Consider the following 13,819-nt stretch of genomic DNA (forward strand, 5'->3'; position numbering starts at 1 on the left):
TAGGAAAAAAACCCATTTCATATTGGGCTTGCTTTTTTATTTTATAAGAATTAATTCCATAATTCAAAGTACATTTGTAGCATTTTTAAAGTAACCGTTTTCTTTAAGTAACATGTTAATTGCCCAATTAACACTTTTGATGATCGTTTATCTGTTGATCATTTGATCTCTGGTTAATCAGTGTCATAACTTATGATGACAAGTGTGCAACAATTGAAATGATTACTTTGCAATTACTTTCAATCGAGACAATTTGTAAGCATAGATAAATCTGTTTTCTCCAAAAGCAATTATTTCATAACAAAATGATGAATGTTGTCAGTAATGAAAGACGATCAACTAAGTGAAAATGAACCTATGTCCTACAAATTATTATAAAACAACATATGACTATTCTCAAAAATCTTTGTTTTGTGATGGCTTCAAATTCTTCACTCAATTTTTTTTCAGAAAACTAAAATCCATGAATTTAAGAACCCACGAACATGTAACTTTTGCTCAAAACCCACAAATAATAGTACTTTCACAGTAGCATACAAAAGAACACTATACACAGAAAACTATAGGTTAAATAACAGGAACCACACCAAAACTGGGATTGAACTTATTAACCCTGGAGAGATAAGTTGTTCCTGCTCAACTAATGCCTTCTATTATGATGCTTATATCAAGTAAAAAGGTGGTGGTAATCCTTGATGTCATAAATTAGGAAAAAGGACTAGATAAATTACTCTTTAATTTAGATAATTATATGCAGAAATTCTGGAACTTAAATCTTTCAATTCAGACTATGTATATCAATGTACCTTTATATGTATGAAGATGTTATCAAGTTATATTAAACAGAATAAGTTATTTATTTTATAGCATGGGTAACAGCATTGTGAAGAAATTGATGGATCACAGCATTCCAGATGTGTAAATAACATGTAAAACATAGACGTAGACCAATATGTATAGAGCATGGCCTGTTATTAATATGTCTTTATATTAAAAACAGTCTTATTATGAGGTAGTTGTGGACCCAAAGGCTAACAAAATTCTGTGATAGAAATCAAAATTAAACCTAAAGAAATCCACAAAACTCTGTTAAATCTATTCTGTTGTCAGTAGGGAATTTTATGTTTGTGATTACTTTTTCACTAGTCTGACTTGTACTTTATAAGGTCATTGCAAAACAGGGAATCTGTGAAATATAAATGTTTCTTTTAACTTTAAAACATTATTTCCCTCCAAACAAATGTTTATTTTGTAATTTCCTGTATATTAGTATATTTATACTTTTAAAATTGAATTTTATAGAAAAATATATAAAAGCATGATTTTCAAACAAAATGTGATAAAAATATTGTCACATTATTAATTTGATTGCAATTAGTGTTGTTGTCTTCATTTTTACCTCTCTTTCTATTTTATGGCTATGGGAGCACAAATTGTTTGCAGCAAAGTAGTTGGAATATTTTTGACAACTTTTAATTTACTTCTGCATGAAAACCATGATTAAAAATAATGTAAAAACTACCATGTAATTTATTATCCAGCTGTAAATCATGTGTTTAATGAATGTAATTATTTTGATGTTATCCTAATGTCACTTGAACAGTTAGGTGTTATATAGTATTGTAGATATGTGTGTGTTAATTGTTCATTCTGCATTGTTCTAAAAACAAAATTTCACCAAAATAGTTTTGTGTAACATATTGTGAAAAAAAAATAATTTCATGGTAACTGCATCAATCATTTTCAGTAAATATTTTGTTATTCTCATTTAATAAGTCTGTACCATTTTGATAAATTACAACACATCAGTATATTTTAGTTTAAAAACCTTTGGAAAAGAAAACATTTATATATGTCTTTAAATGTAATCTAGCATAAAATTATATTTTAGTTTGCTAGGTGTATGAAGCACTGTTTGCAGTCAAATGTTTTTTTTTATATCTTTGCAGAAAACACAAGTGTTCTTTTTTTAAACTCTTGATATAATTCGCTGAAATGGTGGTATAATATTTTGTTAATTCTTTGTTATTTAATATTAAATATTTCAATACAAGATATGATTGCTTATGAATTGTCAGTGTGTCTCAAAATACTATTATTCTCTTTCTTATTTATTTGATGGACTTCATTGAATCATTGCTGGCTGAATAATGTTCAGCAGTAAATGCTTCTTGCAAATTCAAGGATAATTTGGTTTTTTTTTATGCCCCTGCCGTAGCGGTGGGGGCATTAAGTTTTACCCTTGTCCGTCTGTATGTACGTACGTCCGTCCGTACGTCCCAAAATTGGTTTCCGTTCTCTAACTTGAGTTTGCCTCAACCAAATGTTATGAAACTTATACAGAATGTTTATTACTACATAGTACAGATTAAGTACGAAATTTGATGGCGTCACTTTAACCGTTCTAGAATTATGCCCCTTTATAAATGGAAAAATTGCAAAATTTTTAGTTTCCGTTCTCTAACTTAAGTTTGCCTCAACCAAATGTTATGAAACTTATACACAATGCTTGTTACCACAAAACACAGATCAAGTTTGAATTTTGGTGGCATCACTTTAACCGTTCTAGAGTTATGCCCCTTAATAAATGGAAACATTGCAAAATTTTTATTTTCTTCTTAATATCAAGTAATTTTTAAAATTGGAGTTATCTTCCTTTGTCCATGATTATAGTTGAATCAACTACAACCATTGCTTTATACAATGCAATGTTTAATTTTGACTTCCACTGATAAAACACAGATCAAGTTGAATTTGGGTAGTGTCACTTTAACCATTATTGAGTTATGCCCCTTTATGAATCGAAAGATTGCAAAATTTTTAGTTTCCATTCTGTAACTTAAGTTTGCCCCAACCAAACATTATGAAACCTATACACAATATTCATTACCACAAAACTAAGATCAAGTACAAATTTTTTGTTTCCGTTTTCTAACTTTAGTTTGCCTCAACCAAATGTTATGAAACTTATACAGAATGCTTATTACTACATAGTACAGATTAAGGACGAAATTTGATGGCGTCACTTTAACCGTTCTAGAGTTATGCCCCTTTATAAATGGAAAAATTGCAAAATTTTTAGTTTCTGTTCTCTAACTTAAGTTTGCCTCAACCAAATGTTACAAAACTTATACACAATGCTTATTACCACAAAACACAGATCAAATTTGAATTTTGGTGGCATCACTTTGACCATTCTAGAATTATGCCCCTTTATAAATGGAAAAATTGCAAAATTTTTAGTTTCCGTTCTCTAACTTAAGTTTGCCTCAACCAAATGTTATGAAACTTATACACAATGCTTGTTACCACAAAACACAGATCAAGTTTGAATTTTTGTGGCGTCGATTTAACCGTTCTAGAGTTATGTCCCTTAATAAATGGAAAAATTGCAAAATTTTTATTTTCTTCTAAATATCAAGTAATTTTTAAAATTGGAGTTATCTTCCTTTGTCCATGATTATAGTTGAATCAACTACAACCAATGCTTTATACAATGCAATGTTTAATTTTGTCTTCCACTGATAAAACACAGATCAAGTTGGAATTTGGGTAGTGTCACTTTAACCATTATTGAGTTATGCCCCTTTATAAATCGAAAGATTGCAAAATTTTTAGTTTCCATTCTGTAACTTAAGTTTGCCCCAACCAAACATTATGAAACCTATACACAATATTCATTACCACAAAACTAAGATCAAGTACAAATTTTTTGTTTCCGTTTTCTAACTTTAGTTTGCCTCAACCAAATGTTATGAAACTTATACAGAATGCTTATTACTACATAGTACAGATTAAGTACGAAATTTGATGGTGACACTTTTACCATTCTTGAGTTATGTCCCTTTATAAACATAAAAATTGCTGAATTTTTTAGTTTGTCTCAACTAAATGTTATAAAATTTATACACCACCGTTCTAGAGTTAAGTGTGTTTACAAATAGAAAAATTGCTGAATTTTTAGTTTCTGTTCTCTACTTAAGTTAGCCTCAACCAAATGTTATGAGACTTACACACAATGCTTATTACCACAAAACTCAGATCAAGTTCAAATTTGGGTAGTGTCACTTTTACTGTTCTTCAGTTATGTCTCTTTATAACCTTTATGATATGCAAGTGGGGGCATCATCTGTGTCCACATGTGGACACTATCCACATTTATTTCTACACTGATTCAATTAATTGGTTCTAACTCACACGATAAATAGTTCAGAGAAAGACCCAATTGAGACACTTTATTCTGACTTTATTCTGATTCCAAGTTGAAAACGTCACAAGTGTATGCTCTTAATCCTATATGCGGCTTGCTTGGTCAAGAAGCTGACCATACCAATTTAAATCTTTATTTGACCAAGCTGAGGTTTGATTCCAATGCCCCAGGTGAGCTTGCTACCATGAGACCCACTGACGAAAATTTGCTTGGACTAAGTACATTAAACATCTAGGTTGGATAATTATCAATTAGAAAGCTACTGAACAACAAAAATATATATTTGGAGGACACATAAAGTCACCAATCATAAAACAGAAACTACATTGTATTGTTTTGCCAAATGTAAATCAACGAGAGCAGAAAAAAGATATGAATGAATTTAACAAAGACAAACAAACAGTATAACAAACCACTATGTTCCAGTGAAAACCACTTATAGGTCTTGTGAATTAGGACAGGAACATATGAAAACATGGCAGCAATAAACGTCTTTCATTAGTTCTCAGTCCTATCTATATGGTCTTGATTTTTTGTCTCGCCTGCAACGGATGGCGAGACATACTAGTAGGTATTGCTTTTCCTGCGATGATATCGTAGTAGTCAGTGATCAAAACTGGACTATTTACTAAAAGTGATTTGCTATTTTCAAAAGCATTTTGACAATTCTCACTCAAGATGAATTTAGAATCTTTCCGTAAAAGATGAGTCAATGGTTGAACAACAGTAGCAAAATTCAAATAAAATTTTCTGTAAAACCCAATCATGCCTAAATATCTTAAAGTTATTTTTATACGACCGCAAAAAATTTTGCGGTCGTATATTGGTATGACGTTGGCATCGTCCGGCGTCGTCCGAAGACACATTGGTTTTCGCACTCTAACTTTAGTTTAAGTGAATGGATCTCTATGAAATTTTACCATAAGGTTCAATACCACAAAAGGAAGGTTGGGATTGATTTTGGGGGTTATGGTACCAACAGTTAAGGAATTAGGGGCCAAAAATAAGCATTTTTGTAACTTCCAGACATAACTTGTGTGTTAGTGTATGGATCTCTCTGACATTGTACCACAAGGTTCCATATCACACAGGGAATGCTGGGATTGATTTTGGGGGTAATTGCCTCAAAATATTAGGAATTAGGGGCCAAAAAGGGGCAAAAAACAAGCATTTTTCTAGTTCCATGACAATAACTTGTGTGTAAGTGTATGGATCTTTCTGAAATTATACTACAAGGTTCCATATCACAAAGGGAAAGCTGGAATTGAGTTTGGGGGTAATTGCCCTAAACGTTTAGGAATAAGGGGCCAAAAAGGGGCCAAAAATAAGCATTTTTCTAGTTTCCAGACAATAACTTGTGTTCAAGTGTATGGATCTCTCTGAAATTGTACCACAAGGTTCCATATCACACAGGGAATGCTGGGATTGATATTGGGGGTAATTGCCTCAAAATATTAGGAAAAAGGGGCAAAAAACGAGCATTTTTCTAGTTTCATGATAATAACTTGTGTGTAAGTGTATGGATCTTTCTGAAATTGTACTACAAGGTTCCATATCACAAAGGGAAAGCAGGAATTGAGTTTGGGGGTAATTGCCCAAAACGTTTAGGAATAAGGGGCCAAAAAGGGGCCAAAAAAAAGCATTTTTCTAGTTTCCAGACAATAACTTGTGTTCAAGTATATGGATCTCTCTGAAATTGTACTGCAAGGTACCATACCACAAATGGAAGGCTGGGATTGAGTTTGGGGTGATGAATCATAAGGGGGTTCAAAAAATTTGGGGGGGGGGGATTTTTTTTTTCATTTTTTTTCCTTTTTTTTTTCTTTTAAAATTTTCCATTTTAAGTTGGCTATTTCTGTTTTATATTTAAAAGCAAATAATAATGATATGGTAGGAGATACACACCAAACAGGATGTGTAAATTGTTATATAATAAGTATTTTGCAATAGCAAGAAATTTTCAATTGCACAGTATTGCACAATAGCAAGAAATCTTCAATTGCACAGTATTGCGCAATAGCAAGAAATCTTCAATTGCACAGTATTGTGCAATAGCAAGAAATATCCAATAGCACAATATTGCGCAATAGCAAGAAATTGTCAATTGTACAGTATTGCGCAATAGCAAGAAATATTCAATTGCACAGTATAAATTGCTTATTTCTTGACCAATTTCAATGGGGTTTTATTCTTGAATTCTTGGGGTTCTTTAATATGCTGATTCTAACTGTGTATTAAGTTTTTGGATTTTGGGCCCCGTTTTTAAATTGGTCCACATTGAGGTCCAAAGGGTCCAAAATTAAACTTTGTTTGATTTCATCAAAAATTGAATTATTGGGGTTCTTTGATATGCCGAATCTAACCGTGTATTTAGATTCTTAATTTTTGGTTCCGTTTTCAAATGGGTCTACATTACGGTCCAAAGAGTCCAAAATTAAACTTAGTTTGATTTTAACAAAAATTGAATTCTTAGGGTTCTTTGATATGCTGAATCTAAACATGTATTTAGATTTTTGATTATGGGCCCAGTTTTCAAGTTGGTCCAAATCGGGGTCCAAAATTAAAATTTGTTTGATTTCAACAAAAATTGAATATAAGGGGTTCTTTGATATGCTGAATCTAACCATGTATTTAGATTTTTGATTTTTGGGCCCCATTATCAACTTTGTCCACATTGAGGTCAAAAGGGTCCAAAATTAAACTTTGTTTGATTTCATCAAAAATTGAATTCTTGGGGTTCTTTGATATGCTGAATCTAACCATGTATTTAGATTTTGGATATTGGACCATAATAGGTGAATGTCCAATTTAAAATTGATAAGTTCTTAGACCACATTCATTCTGTGTCAGAAACCTATGCTGTGTCAAATATTTAATCACAATCCAAATTCAGAGCTGTATCAAGCTTGCATGTTGTGTCCATACTTGCCCCAACTGTTCAGGGTTCGACCTCTGCGGTCGTATCAAGCTGCGCCCTGCGGGGCATTTTATTTTATTTGTAGGCGGAGGAAATTTGGTAATTGGGTCTACTTTAGCCGGATAATAGGTTTCACTTGACCTTGGCCAACTGTATGCCCTAAATAATCAACAGTGGCCTGGCAAAATTCACCTTTACCAAGATTAACAGTCAAATTTGATTGTGACAATCTATCAAAAGTATCATATAAATGTGTTAAATGCTCTTCCCAAGTACCACTACATACAATAAAATTATCAATATAAGCATAACAACAGTCTAAATCTTTTATAACATTATTGCTCATTCTTTGAAATGTAGCTGGAGCACTTTTCATGCCAAACGGCATGACAGTATACTGAAATAAGCCGTCTGGTGTTACAAAAGCTGATATTTCACGAGCTCTCTGTGTCAAAGATACCTGCCAGTAACCCTTCTATAAATCAAATTTGCTCACAATTTTTCATGCCCAATATTATCAATGCAATCGTCTATCCTCGGAATCGGATAGGAATCAGATTTTGAAACAGAATTTACTTTTCTGAAATCAGTTACGAAACGAAAGGTTTTATCTGGTTTGGGCACAAGGAGACATTCAGTGTTACTCTGCTCAATAATATCATTGTCAAGCATATATTTAATTTCTTGTCCCATAAATTCAAGTTTGAGTGGATTGAGCCGGTAAGGATGTTGCTTAATTGGAGAAGCATCACCTACATCGACATCATGACAAACAGCAGTGGTATTGTTTGGCACATCTGGATAAGATTTTTAAAAGAAAATTCTGAAGTTTTTAATTTTCTCTACGATCAAAAGTCAGATGTGCAAGTTTTGAATCTAAATTTGACAAAATTTCTGAATTTTTCAATCTAACCGTCTCTTCCATAGTTTTAGAACTAAAAGATGGTTCAATTACATCTGGTTTGTCATGATTGTTCTCCAATTTAACCATGGCTAAAGTGGCAACTGGTTTACTCTCACCTTCATTAGTACGCTCAAAATATGGTTTTAACATATTAATGTGACACACTCTATTTTGTTTACGCCGACCTGGTGTTTTTGCAATATAATTCAAATCATTGATTTTACTCTCTATGGTATAAGGACCACAATATTTAGCTTGTAATGGATGTCCAGGGACTGGCAAAAATACAAGTACCTTATCACCAGGCTAAAAAAATCGGTCCCTGGCATCTTCATCATACCATATTTTCATTTTCTTCTGAACAGTTTTTAAATTGTTCTGAGCAATTTGACAAGCAGTATACAATTTTTCTTTAAATCTAGATACTAGTACATAGTCTTAGAAGATTCAAGTCAGTGTGTTCAGTAAGCCATTTTTCCTTAATCAATTTTAAAGGTCCCCTTACAGTGTGACCAAATACCAACTCAAAGGGACTAAAACCAAGGGATTCTTGAACAGCCTCTCGGACCGCAAAAAGTAAAAAGTGAACACCATCATCCCAGTCCCTGTCAAATTGAAGACAAAAAGTTCTGATCATGTTCTTCAATATTTGATGAAAACGTTCTAAGACACCTTGAGATTCTGGATGATAAGCACTTGACCTATACTGAGCAATCCCTAACTGGTACAGTGGGTCTCATTGGGGTCTAAGCGTGACGCGGGATTGGCCGATTTTTGTAAGCGTGACACGTGAAAGTCAAATTATTGTCCGTGAAAACGGGAAATTAAATCGGGCGGGACACGTGAAATTACCAAAATATGAGCCGGGAATCCGGGAAAAGCATCATTTTATTAAGCGTGAATCAAAGTTTGTTGTCAAAAAATGAAAAAAGGGATGTAGATTGACTGCCAATGAGACAGATGTCCATCAAAGTTCAAATGAAGTGGATGTAAAGCCCCCATCACACTAGACCAAGACCATGAATAAGGAGTTGACCTCATACTTGAGTGATTTACTAACTAAAATAGTTACGAATGCAGTGAGATCGTGGTATGGTTGGCTTGAATATTCATTAATTTATTTCATAGTTTTCACGTTGATACTGCGATCTTGCTATGATACTGATAAGATCCTGCTACGATTTCGCTACGACAGTAACACGTTCTATAGTGACTATCTTGTCACTCTCTTGCTGCGTCTAATAGGACCTTACAACGACTTACACGATCTCTGAACGCTTCTTCCAAAACCTTCCCGATCGCATTACGATTTCAATACGTGTCTACTACGATCGAAAAACGACTCCACTTCGTAGTCACTACGCTCTTCGTCCCTATAAATATCTCAAGTTGACTTTCCCATTGTACACATCATTTTCCTGGAGATAACTTTCCACTTAAGGTATTAAAACCACCTAGAGATCGGGGTGCTAAATAAAAAGCAGAGATCTCAAAAAAGGTATGCAATTTTGAAATTTCCAATTTGCAAATTGGGAAATATAACACAATTCTCGTGGCTAGGACGAAGTAGAATCGTAGTGATGTGGACGAGGAAGACAAGGGCAAAGTAGCTGCGCATTATTGTCTTCCTCATCGTAGAATAATCGAATCAATATTGTAGAAGCGTAATTAAGACGTATAGTGAAATCGGGATAGTCGCAGTGAAATCTTATAGGCCTACCTAAGGTTGCAGCGAAATATTTTCAATTGGCTATCCCGATTGGACCACGTTTCCAATACGAATACGATGCTTCTACGCCCATCCCGATCTAACTACGTCCTTACTACGACAGAGTTCATACGGTTCTACTTCAACTAGCCTTGGCCATGACTACACTACGAATGTTTTGAGCATATTCAAAGCTCCACGATTATGAAGACTTGGCATGTCCTTATTACGACCTTACCACGATCTTACTATGACTTTCAAAATTTTATAATTTCTGAGATCGAAGTGGGATCGTGGTCCTAGTGTGATGGGGATATAAGTAATTTTTGTTTGTTTATCATATCAAATGTATTCCGTTTTTTCTCAATATAATCGTATGACAGTCAGGGGCGTAGCTGCCGTTAGGCACTTTAGGCACGTAGTTATACACATATTTTTTTCACAAATATTTTTTTTATGTACGAAAAATAAAAACAACATTATCTGTAGATACATGTGAACTCGGTAAAACTCTTTAATTATCAAATGTCATGTGTACACTAGTCTATCATCCTTAGTGAATTGAGTATTGGATAGAATATCATTATATTCCACCTTATATAAACTAAAAACTAGATCTTTGGTTCAGATCATTTCATTTCTATCAACAAATACTTGAATTAGCCTCATCATGCTCAAAACCCTGCCTTTTTTATATACATGATTTATTTTTTTTATTAATTGCTGTTGACTTTCAACTAGCTTTCCACTTGGTCCTTATCTGACCTACAATAAAATCCTTGCCGAAGTTAAGCGTTCGTTTGGTTGTGCGTAATGTATAATTACATATAGTCACGTCTGGTCAGAATGGGGACGTTAAATCCGATGCCGCTAGTGTAGAGAGAATGCCACGCTCTCTACACGTTAAACAACTTGCAACAACTCTTTGAGGGGTTCGTAGGTGGTCTACTGAAAGGCAAAATCTATGTTCCTATCCAAGAAAACCACATTTTCTATGCATTGCATTGCTAAAGTTCCAGACCTTCATCCTCGACGATCAGGACATAGCTACCTGTTGTATTCATTGTAAATTTGTTTTTGTCCTGAACAATCATGAACTATTTGCCATTTTCAGCAATCAATCAATCAATCAATCAATCAACTAGCTTTCAGCAACTTCGAGTATTCTCAAATCTACCCTAGACCTGCTGGGCGCTTATAGCGGCCCCAGATCCCCTGCCGCAATTTTTATCCACAGTTTATTGGACATGTTGTTACGCTTCTCACAGTCTTGGCGCCTAGAGTACCACCCACCTTAGGCGAGTCACTGACAAACTTTTTGTATCATTCCTAAATTTGTGACACCAGTAAGCCATTTATCGGTTCCCTGATATCTTGCCAATGGTAATACAAGTGTGATATACCGATAGGAGGGCTCTTGCAAGGCGACTTCTTGTATAAAAAAATATAAGCGGGAAACGGGAAACTAAAAAAATGATAAGCGGGATACGGGAATCTGACAAAATAATAAGCGGGATCCGGGATTAGACCCCCCCCCAATGAGACCCCCGGTACACGACTTGCTGAAATAAACCTGACATGAAATTTGAACCCTGGTCGGACTGTAGGCCTATAGACTTTGGAAGTCCTACTAGCGTGAAAAATTTGCACAGCTTTGACAATAGTAGGTGTCTTGATATTCCTTAACGGAATAGTTTCAGGAAAACGAGTGGAGGTACACATGGTCGTCAATAAATACGTATTTCCGGTCTTGGTCTTCGGTAAAGGTCCCACGCAATCAATGAGTACTCGGCTAAAAGGTTCGTCAACGGCTGGAATAGGCAGAAGTGGTGCTGGTGGTATTTTCTGGTTAGGCTTACCAACAACCTGGAATATATGGCATGATTTGCAGTATTCTGCGACATCCTTTCTAAGTCTGGGCCAGTAGAAATGCTGCAAGATCTTGAGGCAAGTCTTCCTTATACCTAAGTGTCCAGCCAATGGTGTGTCATGGGCAAGACCAAAAATTTCTTGCCTATTGACTTTAGGCACCACCACTTGGTAAACCACTATCCATTCCTCCTCTGGGGTAGCATCAGGGGGCCTCCACTTCCTCATTAAAATGCCGTCCTGATGGTAATAGCATTCGGGAATTTTGTCTTCTTCCTCCTGTGGTTGAGCCCTCTTGCGGAGCTGAAGAACCTCAGGGTCTTTATTTTGTTCTTCATTAAATTTCCTTCGGTCTAATGAATGGCTGTTCACGTCTGGCCATGGCATAATTACATTCTTGTTAATATTAGTAGGTCTTACTATGACCTTCTCTGAGCTACCGGGACCTTCATTGTCGGCAAGGAAAGTGTCAGAAAGGTCCATGTAATCAAACTGGTCTTCTTGCAAATCCTCATTTTGTTTTTTTCTAGCCATCGCCCTAGTAACAACACAAGCTGGATACAGTTCAGCATCATCTTCCGGTGATTTAACATCCACCACCGGATCACTGGTAACAATTGGTTCAGCAACCACTTTGTTCCTAGCTAGATCATTTCCTAGCAATAATGAAACACCCTCAACAGGGAGATTAGGACGAACACCCACAACAACTGGTCCAGTTATCAAATCCGACTTCAGATAAATACGATGGAGGGGACATCTATACAACCTAAATCCACACCTTGTAACAAAACGGGGGCACCAACAGAAGTCTCCGCGGACAAAGGCAACACATCTTCTAACAATAAAGTCTGAGAAGCTCCAGTGTCCCGTAAAATCTTAATAGGCTGAGGAGTAGTATTATCAACAATAGAAACAAACCTATCAGACATAAAGGGTTTATAATCCTCCATGTAATCACAATCCAACGTATTGGTAACCAGGGGTGTCGAACAAGCACTAGTCTTGGGCTAATTATCTCTTTCATTCTTCTTCTGGAGTCTAAAACAATCAGCCATCAGGTGACCATTCTTCTTACAATAAGCACACGTCAGTGACTTCTTCTCAAAAGTATCAAATTTTGGACTAGACATAATATAACTAGACTGACTCATATTGTTTTTTCACAAAATCTGGGAACCAGACGTATATTTTTTGCTGCATCAAAATATTCTGATTTAGGCACTACTTTAGTGTTGCTTTCTTCTTTGACCATTTCAATTTTCATTTTCTCCATCTCTAGCCTTTCCCTCATTTCAAGTTCTGCCTGTTTTAATTTAAAGTCATCTTCTTTTTCTTTTTCTTTCATCTATTCCATCTCTAACCTTTCCTTCATTTCAAGTTCTGCCTGTTTTAATTTAAGTTCATGTTCTAATTCAAGTTGTTTTAATTTAATAGCGTCAACACTTTCTACCTTGAGTTCAAGAGCCTCATCACCCAATATTTCTGAGTCAACTAAAAAGTCTATAATCAATTTTTTATAATTTGTTTTCTCAAAGATACTCTAAAATTTATTGTAGATGTTTAGCAAGCAACACTAATTCTTCTTTCTTTAGTTAATCAAACACTTCCAGGTCTGGCGTTTTAAAAAATTTACCGGCATCAAATGCCATATTGTAGAATTTTGTTGGCTAGGACTAATAAAAATACTGATATTTAACAAGATATTAACGTAATCCCGGAACGAGCCCCCAATTTCTGTTACGACCAGAAAAATCGACTTTTAATTGTAGCCAACAAAAGACACAAATCAATAATAAAATTTAACAAGATTTATTATACACTAGTTTACAAGAAGTATTACACAAACAGAAATGTTAACTTAACTGTCAAAATATGAATGAGTCCAATCTTTTATCTTTTCTTTATACGGAAATCTTCACGGGAATCCACAGAATATTACGTTCAATAGGTCACAATTTAGTATGATGTTGTTAGTAAATAAAAGTGTCAATCCAACTGCTGAGAATGTTGATGTCTATCGATGTCTGAGTCTATGTCTAATTTTAGAGTCTGCATACATATATATAGGACTCCAAAGTGCGATGGTACTCTAAAAGTGCGATGGTCTACGCTAAAGTGCGATGGTGTCAGACGCTTAAGTGCGATGGTCTACGCTAAAGTGCGATGGTGTCAGACGCTAAAGTGCGATGGTCTACGCTAAAGTGCGAT

The 13,819-nt window shown here is 34.9% G+C and overlaps 1 protein-coding gene and 1 long non-coding RNA gene across 4 annotated transcripts in view; one reads left to right on the forward strand and one right to left on the reverse strand.

Moving 5' to 3' along the window:
* The window catches only part of LOC127725540 (syntenin-1-like), a 43,220-nt gene extending 41,165 nt beyond the window's left edge, over positions 1-2,055 (forward strand). For all 3 annotated transcript variants that reach the window (XM_052232610.1, XM_052232597.1, XM_052232606.1), the window contains exon 8: positions 868-2,055. In XM_052232610.1, the coding sequence (XP_052088570.1) occupies positions 868-922 (55 nt within the window). In that variant the 3' untranslated portion in view covers positions 923-2,055. The remainder of the gene's footprint in view (positions 1-867) is intronic.
* On the reverse strand, positions 1,846-4,965 carry LOC127725658 (uncharacterized). Its single transcript, XR_007993092.1, has 2 exons — positions 3,027-4,965; positions 1,846-2,393 (listed from the first exon to the last, which is right to left on the reverse strand). It is a non-coding gene; the product is annotated as an uncharacterized LOC127725658 (long non-coding RNA).
* Between the last annotated feature and the right edge of the window lie 8,854 nt (positions 4,966-13,819).

The sequence above is a fragment of the Mytilus californianus genome, unplaced genomic scaffold (assembly GCF_021869535.1).
Source record: "Mytilus californianus isolate M0D057914Y unplaced genomic scaffold, xbMytCali1.0.p SCAF_1, whole genome shotgun sequence".
Taxonomy (NCBI): Eukaryota; Metazoa; Mollusca; class Bivalvia; order Mytilida; family Mytilidae; genus Mytilus; species Mytilus californianus.